This window comes from Notechis scutatus, chromosome 7, assembly GCF_049901735.1.
Source record: "Notechis scutatus isolate UNSWTSFEM ecotype Mainland chromosome 7, rNotScu1.2, whole genome shotgun sequence".
NCBI lineage: Eukaryota > Metazoa > Chordata > Lepidosauria > Squamata > Elapidae > Notechis > Notechis scutatus.
In genome coordinates, this window is record NC_142015.1 from 16,309,431 (window position 1) to 16,332,752 (window position 23,322).

Consider the following 23,322-nt stretch of genomic DNA (forward strand, 5'->3'; position numbering starts at 1 on the left):
AGGGAACAGCGGCAGCCAAAGGATCAGTCAGGGCTGGGCGTGTAATGAGAACGAGGAGAAAGCTGATAATCCAGCTTGTGTTTTTCTGTTCTCGCTGTGTGTGGTCTGTACCCTACGTAGTAATAGTATCTGTCCCTTGGGGACTGACGTGCCTACATACTGAAAGAAAAAACTTGTGGAGGCATTGAAATTTGTTTGCCACTCGCAGTAAACAGCAATATACACAATTCATGGAGGAGGCCTTTCTTTTGGTTTTCTCTGCCCTCCTAATTTTCTCCCCCTCGATTTAGATTCTTGGTTGCTTTTGGGGGGAAGGTTTTTTTTTTTCCCCTTTGGCTCTAGTGACTTCATTCTATCCCATTTTGTTTTCACTAGGAAAGACAGGAGCATCCCTTTGCTGAGGGATCTGTTTTCTAAAGCCTAAGAGGAAGAGCATCTGAGGAGCAGCCGTTGTGTTTGTGAAGCCGTGAGCTCTTAGAGACGGCAGGGATGGGTGACTGGAAATCCTGAGAGAGTAGCAAGCAAACAACTGGACAGTCTCACTGGGAGAACCTTTACACTTGTGAAATCCAGATGGGGAATCCTGCATGGTCAAAATAAAGGATGACTTGTTAGTTTTGGTGGAAAATAGAATGCTCTTCTAGCAAAATGGCTTCGGGTAGCTTGAGGCACCGTTTGTTGGAGCAACTCAGCCATGGTTTCTCTGCATCAGAGGCTTTCATTCTGTCCATGTTCTAAGCTACCAAGGAGAATACTACCTCTGTCCATCTGCCTGTCTGTCGGTCCGTCTGTCCATCTATCCGTCCATCTGCCTGTTCATCTATTCATCCTTCCATCTGTCCATCTGTCTGTCCATCCATCAGTCTGTCCGTATTTCCAGTATAACTTCTGGTGTTCATAACTATAAATATCCATGCTCTGTACATAAATGTTCTCTACAATATGGGCCTTAGCTGAAGTTTGCCAGGTTTTCACTATTTCCAGAAAATAGTATTTTCAGCGCAATGAGGAGAACTAATATGGTCCCAGCAACTATTGATCAGTGAGCCTAAAATGATAGTTAGAAAGATATAAAACCAGATAATAAAGAACATCTTTTTACGAAATTTGCAAGAGGGAATATTTCAAACTAGAACCTGCATTGAAGAATATAGATTATTTAGCAATTGTGAGAATCGTAAGAATTCTTCCATATATCTATTGTCTTCATTGAATGATACTTTATTTTGCTTGGATATTGGCTATACTTTTGTATTTGATGTGTGTTCAATATGTGCATATTGGAAATTTAAAAGGTTTCAAACCCAGGAAGAGTAAGACTGACTTTGCAGTTGAGTAGGCCTTCAAAGATGAGCAAGAAAACACTTACTCTTCTGCCATTGAACAAAAATTGTCCAAAGAAATATAATTGCATGAGAGTTTTGCAAACTAGAAGCATGTGGCTTAGACTTTCCTATGGATAATTTAATGCTTTCAGTCCTTATCTTCCACTAGTATGAAACCACAACTTCAAGATGCTCAAACCAAAGGAACTTGACTTGTATTTCCACTGTTTCTCTAAAGAAGCTCCTGCATAATAGATCAAGGAAATGATATTAAGTAAGAATAAATGAATAATTGAACATTAATCGGGGATGATTCGGGGGTAATCCGAGACTAATGAGGGCTGCATATTTTAAGAAGAGACAGAGAGACCAGTCCCCTAGTCACAGAGGTTAGTAAGTCTGCAGAAGAAATAGGAAGTGGGAAGAAGTCCATGGCGTGCCTGGAAGCTGGGCAGATGTGAAACTCTGGAAGGGGCTCATAGGACCTGTCTTCTGGGTTTTGTCCTGTGTAGTGACATGGAGCAATGGATTATGGATTGGCAAAGAATCTACAACTTAACAGCTTGCTGAAAATCCTGTATATTTTCCCAGCAGTGGTTTATGGTGAGTAACCCATTAGCAATCTTATCAGGCCAGCTGCAATGCAAAAAAAAAAAGTCTACCTATGAAATAAACAAAATATTTTATTTATTTCTTTTTTGTTTGTGAGTCCCAATGGTGGAATATTTAAAGCCTCGGCCTTACAATAAGGTAATGGGCTTCAATGGAAGACTGTGTACGTTGGATTGTACCTTGGCTGCCTCCTGCTTGTATTTTTTGAATTCTTCTCTCGTTGGTCAGTATGACAATGGTGGAGGACATGATAACTATCGCAAAAGTTGAGATTCAGCCCAGGGTACACTGTTATAGTACATTAGTCTAAACTGGTATGCATGTGGGTGTGTGCCTTGTAGAAAGACTTGTAGAAAATCTTTTTATTTATATTTGTAGTGTTGTGTAATTATTCTAGTTATTGTGTAACTATCATAGTTATTTATCAAATTTGTAGAGCTGCCCATCTTAAATGGCCTTGGATGCTTTCCATGCCTCTTCCCCTAATTTATGTAGCTGTAAATGTACACTTCATTAAATATTGCTTAAAATGCAAACAACCTAGCTTGTATTCATCAATACATAAATATCTATGTTTTGGTGTTTGTTTGTTTTTAATATGAATTTTCCTAATAGAGCCATTCTTTTGGAGACAGCCTATTGTCTGCAATTTAGTCTAATTTCTTTAGACTTTCTTTGTTTCTTTCTTTGCAAATTTCTGAAGGAACAAACAATACTGGAGAACTTTAATGCTGGCATTCACATCTCTGAAAAACCCTGTGAAAACAGAATGCCAAAATATGCTTTCAAATGAATTTGTAGCAGCTGCAATGGAGCAGGATTTGTGCGTGCCACCTTTTCCTTTGTCTAAAACAGCCAAACGTTAGCTGCTACCTATGAGTAATCCATCCTAACAGGTGTTATTTTAAGATCAACAGTTGGAAAGGTTCCAGAAGAATCATAAGGACCTCAACATGAGGAAATTTAACCTTCTAATAGCAGCTTCTCCAGGTTTCCACCTACTCTGCCACATACATACATATACCTATATTTATTCATTTCTTCTTCATTGCTCAGTATGTTCAAAACATTTTTCATTCTTTAGAATTCTGATGGGTGGATGAAAACCAATCATATCCAAATAAAAGAGAACTATACAGTAAGAGCAAAACAGTCAAGTAAAACCTAATATCAACATACGAAAGTTTCATTAGAGATGCATAAGATCAATCAGATGAGGCGCTAAACTAAGGAAGGCTGGCTGAGAATTGAACACATGTGGAGCAATGTGCTAGACCAGATCAAAGGTTAATATAGCCAAATACTTTTGGGAAACCTCTGTTTCCTGCCATAATTGAAGGGGTTTTCCCTTTTAAAAGTGGCTTAAAAATGAATAATAAAAGTAATCTTGCTTCTCTGCCTTCTCAAGAAATTGGTCTTCAATGGTATATGGATTCTATCAAGCTCTTATCTTCCTAAACTGAATAAGAGGACAGCCAACTGAGTTTTATTCATTAAAAAAAATGCTTATTAGTTATTGGAGAGGCCTGAAAGCCTGGCATTAATTGATCAGTTGATTCATTCATTCATTCATTCATTTTTCCCCCAGGTCAGCTTCTCCCTTTGGAAGATGCAGAATATGATGAGCAAGTGGTCAAAGGGGTACATAACCTCTCAGTGAGGCTTGCATGTGGTGACATAGTACAACCCCTGGTTGTCTTCTGGAGTTTCACCAAACCTGGCTCCCTCATTCCCAGAGCTGTGGCCATCAGCAATGGCCTTGAGTCCAAGGTGGAGAAGGCCTCTGCCATTCTGGGGGAGATCAGTTTGAGGAACAGCACCTTAGAGATTAAGAAACTGCAACAAGCTGCAGAGGGACATTTCATGTGCCAAGTGATGTACGAAGTGGATGGAGAGATCAAAGTGGCTTATTTCTACATTGAGCTTCTTGTTTTGGGTAAGTCACAGCTTCTGAGGAAATAGGGTGTTTCCTCAGAGATGAGATCAGAGTTGATTTCTGGGACTTTCCTTCTGATCTTGCAAACATGAAGAGGGACCTGGCTCAATTTCTTTGTCTCCCCATCATCCTGTCAGACCGAAAGGATTCCTGCTTCTAAATAAAGGCCCGCCATTCTAACTAATCCTTTGTTTGCTAAAAGGAAAGTTGCCTCTAGATGAGATTGGTGGGAGAAAGAAAGAAAGAAAGAAAGAAAGAAAGAAAGAAAGAAAGAAAGAAAGAAAGAAAGAAAGAAAGAAAGAAAGAAAGAAAGAAAGAAAGAAAGAAAGAAAGAAAGAAAGAAAGAAAGAAAGAAAGAAAGAAAGAAAGAAAGAAAAATATAGCTCACCTTTTACAAAAGTAGAATGAAATTCACTAGATTTGGCCTTTATGATTGATTATGGCAAGGCTAATGAGGAAATTGCACAAAAGGGAGAAGGTCTGTTAGAAATTCTGTTTATATATAGCACTGCAGAGCACTGCAGAGCAAAGAGTACAGTCACCATGTGCTTTACTGCTTACCTGTTTTTAATTGTAACAGGAAACAAGAAATTCTACTTAGAACAGAAGAGTGTAGAGTATATACCATAGATCCAAACTTGTAAACACTGCCATCTACTGGCTGAATACTACTGTAGTTATTGCAGAAAAATACATCCCAACGATGAATTCCAAAAAGGTCCATTGGAGAAACTCTATCTCAGATTTCTTTCATCTTAACCTGACATCCGGGGTAGGTCAAATGTTGCACATAGCCTTTCAGTGTTGATGGTCCCTGGCCAGCTGTTCTTGCCCCCAATTGGTCAAATTCAAGTTATTAAAGCTCTTTGGCTGATGGGGGATACTCTCTCCCAGGTATGTTATTCATCTTCAGCAAAGGTTCATCTTTGCCTTTGATCACAAGACAACTTGATTTGTTATTTTTCCTTGGGCAATTAGCCTGGTGTTTTTAGCAGAGGGAGGGAGGCAAAGAACTCCTCTGTTGCCATGTTCAGATGTTTAAAAAACTGCATTATGGAAAAAAACAAACAAACCACCCAAGTCTGTGATTTCTACCTCTTTGTCTGAATAGGCCAGCGATGCTCTATATGTAAGTGTAAGCCAAAGTCCTCGTGGACTTCAATCCACTGCATTTGCAACATAAGCCAGAATTAAGTAACCTTTTTGCTACCAAGTCTTTGACATCCTTTTTCCCACATTGTAGGGTGGGAGATTAAGTAAAATAGGTTCTTAAGCAAACTAGCTTTTCACTGCATCTCATTATTATTATTTTTTAAAGTCACCCCAGCAGAAAAGTATTCAATCTTTAAATCATTTAAATTATGCTGAATTTGGTTTCAGAATTCTTGTTCAGCTCTTTTTCCTCCCCAGGTAAGGAAATTGGTTTGTTTAACACTGGAAGTAAACCATAAACATGCAGTTTTTTTCCATCGTAAAAAGTGCACATGCTTTAAGTCATTGTTTCTCAGCTTTTCTGAGCAACTTTAAAATGTGTGGACCTCAACACCCAGAATTCCCCAACCAGCATACTGGCTAAGGAATTCTGGGAATTGAAGTCCATCCTGATTAAAAGTGCCAAGGATGAGGAACACTGCTCTAAGTAATAGCCAGGGCAATAGTAAAAAGTGAACTTATGTTTATATATGATGAATATGAACTTTTCCACCAATAGTTGAGTTGCCTGTGTTTCTGTTTTAGCTTGCATCTCGAGTCTTTGGGTAGTTCGATGGGTGATTTAAATCATTTCCCTAATTTAAAAGAACTATTTCTTTCTTTCTTTCTTTCTTTTTGTCAATTGCTTATAAGATAATAGGTATCAGTAAAAACATAGTTATGAATACACGAATACACATAAGAAAAATAAAAAATATAAGAGAAACAATAGGACAGGGACGGTAGGCACGTTGGTGCACTTATGCACGCCCCCTACAGACCTCTTAGGAAAGGGGTGAGGTCAATAGTAGACAGTCTAAGGTTAAAGTTTTTGGGGTTTGGGGAAGAAATCACAGAGTCGATACAGATGCAGATATATAAACTCCACAAAACATCCATAGCAAAGTACTTTTATTGGTTCATCAGGTATCCTCATAACTCACATTTGTGATGAAGTTCTTCTTTAATGACCAATCCTTTGCATATCTGTCTTGTAGGTAAAAAGATGGTTTATCTCCTATCCTTTTTCTCCCATCTTGTAATGATAGAAGTAGAACAATTACCACGAGTCCATGAGTTCAGCCAAGAGTGAGGAAAACTCTTCCAACTCATTGAGGGTCAATTTAGTGACCAATTAGGATTACAGATGTGGTCATGTGACATGGACTACATTTCCCAGGATACCTTAACTACATTTACCATGATGCATTCTCTTAAGGGAACCAGACATTGACCACTCTGTTGCTGAAGTCGTATTTCCTGCAATCAAGTTTGGTGTGATTAACCTTGAGTTTGTATCTATTGTTTGCTCTTGTGTTGTTATGGTTGAAGCTGAAGTATTCATTGACAGGTAGGACATTGCAATGTATGATTTTATATACTATACTTAGATCAGACCAAAGGCAGCATAGTTCTAGGTTTTCTAGGTCTAGAATTTCGAGTCTGGTGGTATAAGGTATTCTGCAACGAGTAGAGGAGTGGAGAACTCTTCTTGTGAAATATTTCTGGACTTTCTCAACTGTGTTAATATCAGATACATAATGTGGTTTCCAGACTGATGAGCTGTATTCGAGTATTGGTCTAGCAAATGTTTTGTATGCTCTAGTTATTAGTGTAATATTATCAGAGAAAAAGCTAGGTAAGGTTAGGTTAACAACTCTTAACGACTTTTTGGCTATGTAGTTACAGTGGGCTCTAGCACTTAGATCATTAGAGAGATGAGTACTCCAAGATCCTTGACAGAGTTTGGATCATAAACAAGGTCTTGACTATTCAGCCTGTATTTTATTTTCTGATTTTTTTTGCCAATATGTAGGAGAGAGCATTTATTTGTTGAGATTTGAAGTTGCCATTTGTTTGACCATTCTGATACATATTCAAGGTCTTTTTGAAGGGTAGCAGTATTGTTGGTGGTGTTGAATAGCTTTACATCATCAGCGAAGAGAACACAGTTGCTCTTGATATGATCACAGAGGTCATTTATGTAGAGTATGAAAAGAGTTGGTCCTAGAACACTGCCTTGGGGGAACACCACTGTTGACAGGTACAGAATTTGATAGGACGCTCCCAATTTTGACCATTTGTTGTCTGTTTGACAGGAATGCTTCTATCCAGTAATGCAGGTGTCCAGAGATACCGTAAGATTTTAGTTTTAGGAGTAGTTTGTCGTGTACAACTGAATCAAAGGCTTTACAGAAGTCTATGTAGATTGCGTCTCTTGCTTTGCCCTGATCAAGTTGTGTAGTCCATATGTTTTTGCAATGTAAGAGTTGCAGATTACATATATAGTTTTTTCCTGAAACCAAATTGTTTATTAGAGAGTAGGTTGTTTGTTTCTCAGTGAAGGATGATGGATTGGTTAATAATTGATTCCATGACTTTACAGGTGACGCAGCATAAAGAGATTGGTCTGTAATTTTCAACTAGGCTGGGGTCTCCCTTTTTGAAGATGGGGATGACCGTGGCTTGTGACCATAGTTTTGGCAAGGAGCTGGTCCTGAAAGATTTTTCAAAGATTATGCTTAGAGGTTTGGCTATGGCAGTGGGTAGCTTTTTAAAGAAGTAGGCACATATTCCATCCGGTCCAATAGATAGAGATGGTTTTAGATTGCGTAGTGCTTTTTCAACATTGTCTTCTGTAAAATTGATATTGATATGATCATTGTAGTTGTCTGTGGTTCAACTAGGAAATACTGGGCATGATCCATTGCTGTTTACAAATACTGAGCCAAAGAATGTGTTAAAGAGGTTGGCTTTAATAGTGTCATTGTTGCAGTCTTTACCATTAGGTCCTTTCAGGGTGGGATGGACCTTGAGTCTTTTAGTTTGTTGTTTACAAAATTGTAGAAAGCTTGGGTGGAATTGGTGTGTAGAAGGTTTTCTTCTTGTTTAATGTGATAATTGGTGCATTCAGTTTTTATCTGGTGGCATAAATTTTTGTATCGGCTTTTGAAGTTGGCAACATAACCAGATTTGTTTTTTTCCGCCAAAGTGATTTCTTTTTGGATTGAAGCTTCCTTATTGTTATGGGTAATTTGTTTTTTTCTGGTTTTGGGAGTTGTTAATGGTACATATAGTTTGATGACTCTTTTGACTTCAAGTAAAAATATGTTGTAATGATCTTCTACAATATTGCATCCAAAGAATAGAAATTGCCAATCAAGGGATGAGAGATCGTTGTTTATAAGATCATAGTTGCCTTTTTTGAAGTTATGATTGGGGATTCTGTTGTGGTGATGATTTTTGTGTGGACGTATGTTGAGACAAAAGTCAATCATGTTGTGGTCACTGTTGGAAAAGGGTTCTTTAATTTGTATTCCGTAAATTGAATTCAAACTATTGCAGAAGATGAGATTGAGGCAATAGTATTGTTGGTTACTAGTTGTTGTAGTCCCAGATTTGTTACTGCTTTGTAGAAGGTTGCATGTGTGGGTTCAGTTGTACATTCGTTAAGGGTCCAGTTAATATAACCAGAAGTGGATTTTTGTAGGTATGACTGGTTCAGGTCATTCATGTTTCTTGATGTAAAGATGTCTTGGTCTTCTTAATTTCTTAACTTGGTCTTAAATTTCTTAATTTGGTCTCCCCAGTCCCAGTTCCCAAGCCCTTTCTGCAGATAAACAATTCAACACCCGTGGAAGGCATGCCAGTTGTGATGATCTGCACAGTGAAAGAAGGGACACCTCCTATTGCTTATTCTTGGCAGCGCTACACTAACCGAGATGGCATGGTAGTTCTTGCTGAAGCAGGGACACATCTCTTAAACCTCACCTCAGCAAACCGGACATACATGGGTTGGTACACCTGCACAGCCCAAAATGAGGTCAACAGCCAAACCAGCGATGGGATGTACCTTGACGTTATCTGTAAGCAACTGGTCAATAAGGCCAATTTTTCTATTTTGGGGAAACTTTGTGTGCAGCCAATTAGAGATTAATCTTGCCAGGTGTGGACCATGAAATAAAATAGATGATTCCTAGTGAAGCAGATTAGATCAGACTTTCCTATCTGGTCTACTTCTGATGTATTGACTTGATTGAAGCACACCAGACTGGGGAGATCTATCCTCAGATGCTCAGCATCTCATCAACAGAAGTGCCTTCTTCAGATTGCATTCTATTAACTAGTTTAATCTTCCATAGATGGTCCAGATGAGCCAGTGATCAGCATAGAACCATTTGCAATTAACCAACATGGCTTCTCAGCCAATGAACAAGAAGAGGTGATTATGACATGCCTGGCTCCTTCCAATCCTCCCAGCCACTACATTTGGTTCTACAACAGCTCTCAAGTCTACTCTGGACAGAAGTATGTGATAGCCAGAATTTCACGGACACAAACAGGCATCTATACTTGCTTAGCTCAGAATATGCACCTGAATACTCGGACCCAGGCCACTATTATCTTGACTGTCTATTGTAAGTTACCTTTACCTGTTTTTCCAGGCATGAGGTTTTAGCATGTTCTGTTGCTTCTTATCTCTCTATCTTCTAGATTTTTTTAAAAAAATTCACTATTCTAAACATCACCATCCTGGCACAGCTGAAAAGATGCCAAAAGACAAATGTCAACATAATCTGGGTGTAAAATATGAGTTCCAAAGAAGGTGGTGATTGCCTCTTCTACCATGGTTACCAATGCTGGTGGTTTCTGTAGTAATATTTTAGCTTCCCTTCTGAGAGAATAATTAACAGTTCTTGCTCTGTGCCCTGATTTTCATTGTGTTTTGTGTCAACAGAGTCTGTTCTTTCTGGTGAAATTCTTCAAATTCTCTCTCTTTTTTTGCAAAAGAGAAATAAAATTAAAAGACTCCATGGATTTCTGTATGGAATAATCACGTAGAAGGAGGCCAACTTGCTAAAAGTATTAATAGAACAGGAAAGTAATCATTGGTCAATGTTGCTTTTGTGTCTTGCAGCAGAAAGCAGGCAGATGTTTTTCAGGTAGATCAAAGCAGGCCTTTTGATTGATGTTTGTGGACCATTGAAATATATGTTTGGTAACAACATTGACCAAATTAACCTAGCGAATTTCAAAACAACACCTCAAAGACCAACCTGCAAGATCCTTAGATTCCCTGAAATAACGCAGAGCCTTCCAACTTCTGTACTATCATCTTCACATGATGCAGTTTTATCTGGATGGTACCACACAGAATTTGAGCTGTGGGGTGTGTGGGAGAAAGTCATTTTCCTAATATTTCTTTGCAAAATAAATAAATGCACAAATAAAATCATCCTCATATATAGGAAATGATCTTATCTGAGACCAGAGCTAGTATTTCCATAGTACTTTATTTCATTGAAGATATTGACTCAGCACCCAGATCTTACAACTTTGTAATGCATTCATGTAATGCCATTGCACCGATTGACCTGCATTCTTACGTTAGAAACAGGTTAAGGTGGATGAGGGGATTTGCAGAGATGGAAAAGCAAAGAAATTCAAAGCTTAAGAAAAATATGAGGTTGTCAAAATAGGAAGCCATAAATTATGAGTTTGCCTGTATGACTCTCAGCTCCATGGTTTAGTGAAACTGCCAATGGAAAAGTGTAAGAGTGAGGGCAATAGTCCCTTTCCTTCAGCTTCTTTTCCCACCAAGGAATGTCTGCAAGCAGGCAGTAGCCAACTTTTTTTTTTTTCACAGCAAGGATTCTCGGCTTCTTCTAGCCATTTGAGACCAGTTCTGTCATCAAAGCTTTCCCCGGTATGCGAATGCAAAGAATAGGCAAATATCTGCTATATCTCCTGCTCCTGGCCAAGAAGTCATGAGATTCTGAGAGATTCTGAGTGCATAAACTGTTGGTCAACTTTGGGTAGAAGTTGGATTGCAAGAGCAATGATTTGGGTGGGCATGGAGAAGATGGACACAAACACCTTGTGGCTCAAACAAGCTTTTGTGTCTAATCCCAAAGCAGCAGGGATGGGACCTTGCTCTTCGCCACCGTCACCTTTTGGATAATGATTTCCTCCATGGATGTTTCTGGCCCCAGTAATTCCTCGTTGCTGTTGATATGATGTTTACCCTATGCACAGATCTGCCCAAGGGACAGCTCCACTGCATGTCGCTGCCTGCCTCCAATTTCCAAGACCTTGCTCTGCATTGTTTATGGCCAGGGGGATTCCCTTCAGTGCACTTGCGGTGGGTAAAATCGAGGGCAGAAGAAACCGACACGGGAAGCTTCTCCAGAGCTGTTCAAATCCATCAGGGTGCAAATGTTCTCAATGGGACTTCCTATATCTGCTTGGCTTCCCATCCAGCACTGAGAAAGGATGCCGTTTGCAGGATCACTGTCTGTGAGTACCAACCTCTTGCTATTCTCGGAGACAGATGTTGAGGCGGGTCCCAAAAGTTGATGCTAAAATACCAATTATGCTACAGCAACAATTCATGCTTAATTAAACTTCCCTTTCTTTTCTTTTAATGAAATGCAACTATAGGGATATAGAACCCTGTGTAATTAGGATGGTTATAACCCCCTTATGCAAATTGTGGAAGGCACTTTTATATTCAGGCCTAAATTTTCTTCCTTCCTTCCTTCCTTCCTTCCTTCCTTCCTTCCTTCCTTCCTTCCTTCCTTCCTTCCTTCCTTCCTTCCTTCCTTTCCTTCCTTCCTTCCTTCCTTCCTTCCTTCCTTCCTTCCTTCCCTTCCTTCTTCCTTCCTTCCTTCCTTCCCTCCTCCCTCCCTCCCTCTTCTTCCTCCCTCTCTCCCTCCCTCCTTCCTTCCTTCCTGATATTTCACATATCTGAATGCCAACCCCCCTCAAAGTGGGGCTCTTTAAAGTTAAATCCCTAAAGAAAGTCATAATTCCTGTAAATCATTTCATTATTAGTTATGATGATAATTCTAGTTCACTAGCATAATTTATAATAATAAGCCCTAATTGTCTGTCTCACTGTCATAAATTATAATAATCTGTTGTACTCATCTTTATGATAATTTATGAGGCTCATTTACTTACGAAAAGTTATCCAGCTAATAACCATTATTAGGAATCCTAGGAAGTTCGCAAAGGCAAGTACGCACCTCTGCATTCTTACCAATTTATTCCAGGGGTTCCAAAAGGGAGCCTGACCTGCAGTGTGGTAGCCACCAAATTGAATGAATTCCTCATGTTGACCTGTGACTGGCCAGGTGGAGAACCACAGGTGACCCTCTGGTGGAGAGACTGGAGGCATCATGTGCTGGGAAACATGAGACCATCGCACCATGTTTTTGTCATGAAGCCCAATGCCACTCTTGGAGGCAAGGCGTTCACCTGCACAGCAGCTCACCCTCTGTGGGCCAGAACTGCTGAGTGCCACGTTCGGCTGGGTAAGCAGATAAACCCGGGTCAAGAAAAAAAGATAATAGGGTCAAGGGAGGGTTGACTGGCTCATCAGAGTGTGAAAGACACTGTTTACCTGTCCCAAGCTGATCCCTTCCTCCCTGTCTCTTTATTCAGTTACAAACAAATCATGTCATGGAATTGTCCTCTGGTGCTGTAGTTGGCCTTCCCAGTGAAGAAGGAAGAGCCACCTTAGATCTTGGGCTCAATCCAAGATATCCTCCAATTTTACATGGTCAGGAAGGTAATAGTGGAGAAGCCTGTTCCTGAGAATTTAAAGGATTGTTGCAAAGCAGAAAAAAAATCCAGAGCAACTAAACTTTTGGGGCTGATCAGACATTTTGAGAAGATGTAGAACTGCTTTTGCACTAGGGCTGCCACTGTGGGCAATGCTGCTCATTTACTAGCATGCTAATGTATGAGGTTGTTCCCAACCTCTTTCTTTAGACAGCCCACCTGAATGTTTTGTACCATCTCAGTTTATTTATTTATTGTTGCCTGTTGGAAAGGCAGATGTGCTTCAGGCAAAGCTTCCATCTGGATGTTGAAGGCCCAGAGCCTTCGTTGGGCGAAGGGAAAGATCACAACCTGGTTACTGCTCTCCTTCAAGCTGATGATTTTGAGAGTTTCTTTGCTTTGTTTTATGCGCAGAAACCCCCAGGGTTATGGTACAGCGGTCCCAGGTTTCGTTGTTTGAAGGCAGCGAGGCCCAGCTGGCCTGCTTCCTCCAAGGTGCCTATTTGGGCTCTGAAGTCTTTTGGTACAATAATAAGAACCAGCCCATTACAGCAAGCACTAGGAAATACCACCTGCAGCAGGAAAATACTTGGTTTAATTTGACCCTCCAGGACACAGAATGGATACGGGATAGTGGCACCTACCGATGTGCTGCCATCAATGCTGTGGGCAATGCCTCTGCCACCATCATCCTCCAGGTAAAAAGTAAGTTGAATAACAGAATGACAGAGTTGGAAAGGAGCTTGGAGGGCTTCTAGCCCACCCCCCTGCTCATTTCAAACTATACCGTTCCAGACAAATGGTTCTCCAATCTCTTCTTAAAAACCTCCAGTTTTGGAGCACCTGCCACTTGGAGACAAGTCGTTCCACTGATTAATTGTTCCTGTTAGGCAATTTCTCCTTAATTCTAGGTTGCTTCTCTCCTTGATTAGTTTCCATCCATTGCTTCTTGATGTGTACCACAAAACTTCTTTTGACCCCCCAAACCCGGGAAGCAGAATTCCACGAGGTGGGAATACTGTGTCCACGCTTGCCCTACAATTCCTCCAAGTTTTCTTCCCCTGCTTTTATGACCTCTTCTTAGGATTTCAATTCTTTTTCTACAATAATTTCTGTCGATGATTGTACTTTATTGCCATGCGGCAGAGGGAGATCCTGGCATTTGTTTTCCCTCTGTTATGCCCTTGCTTCCCAAACTGAACATGCCCCGTGGACGAGGGGAGGTCTTCTAAGAACGCTAATTCGCAAACAAGCAACAATTATACGCCTTTTCTTTTCTTTGCAGAATACCCCAACCCGCCCAATGTGACCATCAGCAGACTGATGTACACTCGCCCCCGTACAGAGGTGGAACTGGAATGGGAAACTCGAGGCTCAGGAAACCTGACTGGCTTTGTAGTCCAGAGAAGAGAAGCAAAAAAGACCGGCCCAAAGCAGATGGCCATCAGCTGGGAAACAGTGGCCAACAACATTGACCCTGATGTCCGTGGCCGAAAACTGGGCGGCCTGGATCCTGCAGTGGTCTATTTTTTCCGGATCCTTGCAGTCAACCACCGCACCACTGGGTATCCCTCTGAAATGAAGACCCCAGGTGCATTCGAGTAGCTACCTATACTGCTTACTTTCAGACACGTATGGAAAACCAGCTGTTTTGGAAGGTGTTTTTCTAAAGGAAGAGATGGCAGTTGAGCATTTAGATGTGTGGCTCCAGCCTGGTCCTTTCTGCATGGAGGAGATAGTGGACTTCATTGGGGATGCCAGAAAGAACAGCAGGTTGTGTATACGTGCAATCTATATGTCCACCTCTTTTTCTATGAGACCTTATGAGGGAGTATATTGTAATTATGGCTAATCATAATAAATTACAATAATGAGTTGGATAATCAGGACTACTTTTGATAAATTATGACAAGGGGCATGATTGGGGTTAATTATAATAAATTGTAGTCCCACCTTAGGGATGAAAGTCAGCTAGGTGACTTTGGGCCAATCACCAGGAGACAGTGAGTTCTAGTCCCACTTTAGCCATAAAAGCCAGCTAGGTAATTTTGGGCCAGTCACTCTCAGCCCAACTCACTTCACAGGGTTGTTATTGTGGGGAAAACAGCAGGAGGAAGGAATGTTGTGTTGTTTGTCTCCTTGAATTATTTATAAAAATAACAAAGATGGGGAATAAATAAACAAAATGATTAGCAAGACCTTGTCGCTTCTCCTTGTCAAAGCCTGGGCTGTCGCAGTTCTTGGAAACCCTCTTCCTGAATAGATAAGGTAGTTCTGAGCTAACTAGGAAAATAAGGCTGACTTGATCAAAGGCAACATTCCATATTCAGTCCAGAGTGCTCTTCAATTTGAAACAACTATAAAACAATTACTACTATAAGATGGTGATGGTGATAGCAGTGGCGCTAGATAGAATGACCAGAAAGAACCATGTCTGCCATTGCTTCTTCCAGAACATCTGTTTTGAGTGTCTCTTTGCCTTCTAGTGTGCTCCTTTACCTCTGCATTTGGTGTGCCTCAGCTACTCCTCTGTCATCTTGCATGAGATCTGCAGACCTCAGTCATGTAGGTGGTTGCACACCAGTCTCAAGGTTGTGATCAGGATGGGAAGAGATGGACTTTGACAGGATTTTCATCTCTGTGTGACATCACTTCTTAACTGCATGATGAAGTTCATCTTTCCTGCTCTACATTGTTCTTCTTTTTGGGGGGAAATGTACTTCCCCTTCTTGGAATGTGCTACTGGGCTCCTTACAAAGCACTCACCAGGCTTGCTCTCCTAGTTGTGGTGAAAAATCCCTGCCCATGTTGACCGATTTGTGTTCTTGCTATAAGACTGGCCAAATATAAAGAAAAGAAAGGTCCTTATGCAGCAGAAAAGACCGAGGCTCTTGATGAGATGGGTATTAAAGGCTGCGTCTTCTTATCTTACTGTGAATAAATAAGCACACGGGAACCCTGATTTATGAAGGGTACCCATTTCCTAGAGCAGGGGTTTGCAACCTGCGGCTCTGGAGCCACGTGTGGCTCTTTTGGCCCTCTGCTGCGGCTTCCTGTTGGCTGATCCGCCACTGTCTGACCCCACCCTCCCCTCCCTGTCACTCTTCGCCTGGCCTGAGAAGGTAAGGATGATGGTGGGGGATGGAGACTTGCTCCATATTCCAGACCAGGAGGTGACTGGGCGGGAATGAGTGACGTTGAGTTGCCCACGTCTACCCAGTCACACCAGTTGTTAAATTATTGGCTCCCAGGGTTTCTGTACTGTGGGAAATGGGCCCAAATGGCTCTTTGAGTGTTTAAGGTTGCAGACCCCTCTCCTAGAGGGGGAAAAATACAAAACTCAGTTTGTAATGGCGTAGAAACTCCAGTCGCCCTGAACACTGTATGTAAGACAATTAGCAGGTTGACCCATGCCATTATGACCTGGTTGGAAGATATCAGGAATGTCACAGCAATATTGCCTATGCTTGATGTGGCATTTCCTTCCGTGGCAAAAAGATCTGTCCTGCAGAAGCAGGGTTTGGTCAGGCAGCACAAGAGCAAAATCGCCTGTTTTTCTGACCTCAGTTACCTTGGTGATCCTGAGCGAACGCTGCCGTATTCAAACAAAGATGGCCACCTCATCCTTTCTCCTCATAAGGGCAGCAGCTGTTGCAACAAGCAAGGCTGAGCGAGGTTTGGGGAGAGCCTTTGGAAAGTGCAAAGCAAAATGAAATGCTCAGGAAAAACAAGCAAAGTCTTCTCTTGGAAAAACGGAGACGATTGGAAACAGATGCGGGATGGAAGATCGCTCGGAGACCCGAAAGGCCAGAAAAGAGTTTGTGTAAGGCCTCATTGAGGGTTTCCTTTGGCAGAGAAAGAATCGTCCCATGATGCAGAGTTGCTGAGGGCCAGAAACGACTTGTTAACACGAGAGATCCGTAATTGGATCTCTTGATATTTTAAGGAAATAACGATCTTTAAAATTAGCTGCAGGCAGAAGAGGAGAACAATTTAATCAGGACAGAGACCCTTGCTTAACCCTGTTCCCTTTGACATTGCCCCAAACCGCTTCCTCTCTTAAAAGCTTTAATCTCCTTGCCCAGAAATGGATGGTGTGTTTGTGTGTGTGAGGGGGGGGGGGAGAGAGAGAGATGTCCTACTGATCAGGTGCCTTGATAATCGTTTGCCAACAGGGCTTCTCAATTCAGACAATCACAACCATCACACCTAGCAAAGATGGTGTCCAAGGCAGACTAAACGTAGGGCTATTTCAGCAAACCCAAAGTAATGTTTATCCTATACAATCGTTTACTACGGAAATTCCCAGGAGAAATGACATTTCTTTATGCTTGAAGGTGAAGGAAAGGAACTAACATAAAAAAAAAAACATGCTAAAATTTGGCAAACACACCAGGAAGCTATTGCAGAAAGAATAATCCCACGGAGAGTTTCTTGGTGCCGGCAAAGAACCCTATCCTAACCGAACTGTATAATTTTAATTTTTTTAAAATAAATTAAGGGCCAGCTGCGGTGCTGGCATGCTGAAAAGTGGATACTCATTTCCAAGGCGGCTCCTGAGTCTGACATGATTCCTATAAGTTTCTTAGAATATAAAAATGGGAGCTGTTGGTAACCCCTGGAGCTTTGTTCAGAAGTGTATATATCTGAAAATCGAAGATGCTGAAGTATTAGAAGACACTGTTGACTCAGTGATGGGTTTGCCTTCTGATAAATAAATATCCTCCAATTAATCCACCTTGGCAGACATTTTATAAACAACAGGCTCATCGAGCTCAAACTATTGCTTCCAGAACCTTCTTCTTAAAGAATGAAGCAGATGTACTCAGCGTCTGTAAACTTCTAGCCAGATGGTGGATTTGATGAGCTGAAAATGAACCCATCTGGAAATCACTGGGCAAGAGAAGGAGGGGCTAAAATAACAGAAAGCCCATCTGGCACATGATTCTCCAAAGCCTTGCAGATTTGGTCCTGGTAGAACTCCACTGCCTTCATCTCATGCTTCTTCTCTCTTGCAGCTGACCCTCCTTTCAATGCATATCCTGTGGTGATCGGGGCTGCTGTGGCAGGAATGGTTGTGGCAACAGTCATCTCTCTCATAGTTTTCCAATACATCCTTCGGAACTGGGAGAATAATCCAAGTGAGTGGTAGTTGCTGTGAGGGCAATCAGCAGCTCGGTTATGGGACTCTGGAAATCCTTCCCTAAGTTTTTTCCAAGGACAATCAGTCAGAAATTGTTGAGTCACCCACACATCATTCTGGGAAGTCATTTCAGTGGTTGTCTCCTTACTTTAAGTTCTGCCAGTAGGCTAAAGATTCTGAGGTGGCTATGGTTATGTTTCTCTACACGTTAGCAAGGTTTCTGCACTAAAGACCATATGATAAAGCAGCAATAGATAGCAATAGCACCTAGACGTATATACTGCTTCACAATGCTTTACAGCCTTCTCTAAGCGGTTTACAGAATCAGCATATTGCTCTCAACAACCTGGCCCCTCATTTTACTGACCTTGGAAGAATGGAAGGCTGAGTCAATCTTGAGCTGGTCAGAATCGAACTCCTGGCTGTGAGCAGAATTAGCCTGCGATACTGCATTCTAACCACTGTGCCGCCACAGCTCTTGCATTAATATTGAAGAGATCATTAAAGTAATGGAAAATGCATATTTCAATAGGCTGTTGTACCACAGCAGAGAGCCCAATTAAGCAAAAATTGTACTTACCCCTAATGGCCCTAGCAGGAGAGAAATACGATGTTCTGAGATGATGGTTGTGGAACGTAATTGCAAATTCTCCCTAAAGTCCTTGTTAACGTACCCTTGAATAGTTTACAGTTTAGCTGTTCCTTCAGAATAGTTTCTAAAATGGGATTTCTCTTTCTTATCACATAGGGTTACATGACCTGCTCTTCAGAATGTAAGTGACACCTCCTATTTTCCCCCCCTTTTTGTCTCTTATTTTTTCCCCTTGAATTCTTGCTCTTATTCCCTTTCCTTGATCTACATCCAGTAGCTATCTTGGGTTACAATGCTAGTGATCTCCAGATAACACAGGAACTGAAGTACAACACATCTAAAGAAGGCCTGTTTGGGTAAATCTGGTTAATATTTCTATCCATCTATAACAAGCAGAATTTTCTGAGCTGCCTCAAAGTGTGTAGTTTATATTTTCCAGAACTTTATATCATAGTGGATATTAATCTGGCATTGATATTAAAAGAAAGATTTAGATAATTTAGACATGTATATACACACAGGTGTGCTTTACCATTTATTTATTTTAGTCCATTGATATTGCTGCCCAATTCACAAATTATGGGTGGCTCATCTAGGATTAAAAACCAATACATGCAGACGGAATGAAAAACACAAGAAATCATGACACAATCAAAACCAGCCCACAATAATTAAATCACATTCACTACAGATAGGTTTATTGACCACTCTGGCTCACAGCTTGGGGAGGGAAAGCTTGATCTTCAAACCTTTATAAGAAAAGCTTTCTTTCATGTAGTTCTGACAACAGCCGGACTGGTCACCTTTTCCCAATTTTCAAGGTGGTGGCTATAGCAACAGGTGGTGGGGCTGGCAAATGGCCATAGGTGTAATGGAATGTACCAATATCTGGGAAGACAGGGAAAGGGATGCTGCTTAAGGAATGATCAGGTAAAAGGGGAAAGAGTCCACGACTGAGTAACAGGCACAGAAAGAAACTTAGAAAGGATCCCCCTTAACTTATCAGGCAGGAAAAAGTGATGGCGGAACTTTGTACTTTCAGAATTGCAAGATTCTATTGGTGTTGCCTTACAATGACACAGAATTAGCTCACCTGGTTATGTTTTCAGTCTGGTCTGCCTCATAAGGCTGCTTATGGGCCAATGCATCTCTTCTCTTTAGGGCAGGAGCTGAAACTCGTGAACAAATCGAGACTCCAGAGGATGCCGAGATGCCAACAGGAATTAGTGATGCAGCCAATGAACAAGTTGAAGAAGCGAGTGAGCAGGTTGGAGAGACTTCCACAACAACTGGAGAAGCACCAGCAGGTAAACTGGTGATAAATCTCAGAAGGTTATCTTATTTGAATGGATCAATCCAAGAGCAGACCGTGAAATACAGGTGGTCCCTGACTTACAACAGTTCATTTAGTTACTGTTCAAAGTTCACGGCACTGAAAAAAAGTGACTTAAGTGTAAGGGTCTCCCCTTCAAACGATAAGAATAACAGCACGGGCTTCAAAACTCTCTCCCCTTCAAACGATAAGAATGAACTTTTGAAAACTGGGTATTTCAAAAGGAATTCTTTATTGAAAAGGAAGTTATCCAGGTGATAGTCAAAGCAGGGTCTAATATGCCTCCAGGCATACAGCATAGATAAAGGGAGTCAGAACCCCTCCCCCTTATTCTGATATGGATTTCCTCAATACAAAGAAGCAACATGTTGATCCCACCCCCTTATTTTTTCTGAGAGTGTACTTGAGAAAAGTTTCCCAGGAAGTTTCTTTCGGAGCTGGAATTTTTATGGTCCCTTCTCCTCTTGCTATCTCTCCAAGAGGTGACAAGTTTCCAGGCATCTGGGCTCCAGTCCCCAGTTGTATATCATGTCCAAGTTATACAGATTTCAATACAAGACTTAAGATATTAAAGTTACATCAAAAAAGGACTACTTGTGCCAACACCCCCCCCTTCTTCTTCCATTGAAGAATGGGAGATACACGGATCTGACATTCAGATCATTTTTCACACTTATGACCATTGCAGCATCCCCATGGTCATGTGATTTACATTTGGATGTTTGACAACTGATTCATATTTACGACGGTTGCAGTGTCCCTGGGGTCACGGGATCCCTTTTTGTGGCCTTTTGACAAGCAAAGTCAATGGGGAAGCCAGATTCACTTAACATCCGTGTCACTAACTTAACAATTGCAGTGATTCACTTAACAAATGTAGCAAGAAAGGTCGTAAAATGGAGCAAAGCTCACTTCACAAACTTTTCACTTAGCAACATAAATTTTGGGCTCAACTGTGGCCGTAAGTCGACGACTACCTGTATTTCCTTTCCACACTGGAAAAGAACCCTTGAAGGTAAAAAGTTTTGCCGAAGGGTCTTCCTGTTTGCTATATCTTTGGGTATTAGAGGCGGAAATCAAAATTCTGCAAGTAAATGTGGCTTTTGGGGGTAACGCCCAACTCCTTCTTTCCTAAGAGTCTACATCACGCAGGTGTGTCCTTCAAGATATATTTTATGTTCATGAGTCAAAGTTAGGTAGACACCCCATTGGCCCTAAAACATTTTTGTCTATAGGCTCAGTTTCCATACTCAGCTATTCATTTCCCAGTAGCAAATCCATATTTCAAAAAAATAAAATAAAGGAGGGGAAAGAGGCTATTTAGAACTCCATTATTGAAAGAATGTTCAATTTTGCACTGCTGGAAAGCATGCCATTGTTTAAACCGAAAAATAGCTGGCTTATTTTATTTTGGGAAGAGAGAAATACTCAGCTCATCAAAATGCATAGAAATGGTTTCCCTGTTCCTGTAATCAAAGAGATATTTTATACATGGCAGAGATTCATGAGTGTCTTGATTGTTTTCAGATGTCTAGCTTGTCCATTGGTGAAGGTATCAGGCTCCCCTTTTGTCTGGTCATTCATCATCCCCTCTGCCTTTTGTTCTAGAAGACAATGTGCCTTTGAAACACATTGACTAGCAAACAAACCTCCTTATTCTCCGTTGTTGTTGGTGGGCCCTGATCATCTGTTGATGTTGAACATGAACCTGGTAACCATTGAAACAAAGAATGGAAACATCTGGGCTTCAGGATTTCTACTTAGTTATGGCTTCTCTTCCATCAGCTCATAGGCCCTTGTCATATATGCTTTGTTTTCTGCAGAGGCAATTCAGAAGGAAGCTGCGGTGACCTCAGAGGATCCAACAAGGGACCAGGAAGATGTGCCAGCCCCCAGCCCTCCTTCTGAGGATCCAGTTAACGTTACAATCACAGTGACAGCCACCCCATGACTACTAGTAAACCAGACACTTTAGCACTGAAGGTAGGATAGGTTGGTTAAAGATCTCCTTGATCAGCAAAAGAAAGAAAGAAGCACAGGGAACAACTGTGGCGCACTGGAGAACCTGGGAGTGTCATTCCAGTTTTTGTGTTATGCAAGACCTTTCTAAAAAGGACCTCGGAAAAGTGAGAGACCATTTCCGAAGAGATTTCATTGTCACCCACAGAACCAAAGTGCATCTTTGAGTAAGAGCTATTTTGCAAATAGATGATAGATAGATAGATAGATAGATAGATAGATAGATAGATAGATAGATAGATAGATAGATAGAAAGGGTGTTTTTCTGTAAACTGACAAACTGGCAGGGAAGTTACAATATGGGATCAGGCATAATAAGCTAGAAAACTTTGAAGCAATATATTTTCCTGGGATTGCAGATGCTGCAGAGATCACAGCTGGGTCACTGAAGCAGAACTCATAGATCAACAAATGCTGAACTTTTTAATAAGAGCCTTGTACATTTTTGGTGACTCTGTTAAGCTGTTTCATGCTCTGGTATCGGACATATCTTGTTTTCTTAGGGATGGAAAACTCAAGTGCTTGAATTGCACGGATGTAAGATGAACCTGTGAGGTTTTGAAGCTTTGCCTCATTTAACTTCACCATCCTAAGATACAACAGATAAATTGAATTAAATGGGTGTTTAAATACTCCAGAACGAAAGCTCATCACCTCACTGTTCATCATTTTTACATTGCATTATCTAATTGTGTCTAATTAAGTTTGTGTCTAATTGAAGGAGAAACCACCAGGTCCAATCAGTCACTGCTGAATTACAGCTACCATAAATACGATAACATAATGATGTGTGCAAATAGAAAATTGAGATTTCACACTCACTCTGGTTTTTGAAAAGGGTATCATGTTTCAGATAAGGAGGTTGGAAACTACATACATATTTAAGTTCATGTCTATGTCCTCTTTTTGTTTTTATTGAGCCTTAAGCCAAGCTTAGAAAGGCAAGTTATGCATTATTTCAAAAAGGTTTGTGTCCAGCATTGGGACATTCACAAATATGTCTCAACAACACAGACATTCCTAAGTTCCTATTGCAATATGTGCAGAGCACACTTCTGGGAATGACCACAACCTGGTTGAAGCAATTGAAATGGGGAAGATATGGAACCTGTGTCTTTTAGTTCCAGCATCTTTCATTCCTAAGTCTTCTAAGGTTGCTAGTAATTAGTTGTTCAGCAATATTTTATTTATTTAATTTATATTGCTGCCTATTCGCCCATGGAAACTTGAGGCGGCCTACACAATGTAAAACCATATTTAAAACAAAAAATAAAAATATACGTCACTCAATCAACAACCAATAATGTAGGACTAGCTATTTTTCCAATGTATTCTTTACTGAATGAAGAAAATGAGGCTGCTTTTTCCAGATTAATCTTTTTCCACAGGAGGTTAACTGCTTATTTTTTCACATTCCAACCCATTCTTCTTGTAAAACGATAACTTAGCAACATGATGGGAATTGCCAAGTCATAAGCACCCATCCCATTTTATCTGCCAGGGAGTCTTTGCATTATGATGTTTTAGTGTGTTGGTTTTTGTGGAAGGCAGTCAAGCCCTGGACAGCTGGGATAATGAATCACCTCAGCAAACAATGCCTGTGGG

General features: G+C 40.9%; 1 protein-coding gene across 1 annotated transcript; it reads left to right on the plus strand.

Annotated features, from left to right (window-relative positions):
- The first annotated feature begins 180 nt into the window (after positions 1 to 180).
- Positions 181 to 22,362, plus strand: VSIG10L2 (V-set and immunoglobulin domain containing 10 like 2). Its single transcript, XM_087970018.1, has 12 exons — positions 181 to 1,928; positions 3,526 to 3,873; positions 8,655 to 8,930; positions 9,207 to 9,482; positions 11,101 to 11,361; positions 12,120 to 12,380; positions 13,045 to 13,335; positions 13,916 to 14,221; positions 17,649 to 17,771; positions 18,522 to 18,546; positions 19,527 to 19,672; positions 21,522 to 22,362. Exons 1-12 carry the CDS (start codon positions 1,850 to 1,852, stop codon positions 21,647 to 21,649), a joined length of 2,520 nt encoding a protein of 839 aa, XP_087826144.1. The 5' UTR covers positions 181 to 1,849; the 3' UTR covers positions 21,650 to 22,362.
- The last annotated feature ends 960 nt before the right edge of the window (positions 22,363 to 23,322 follow it).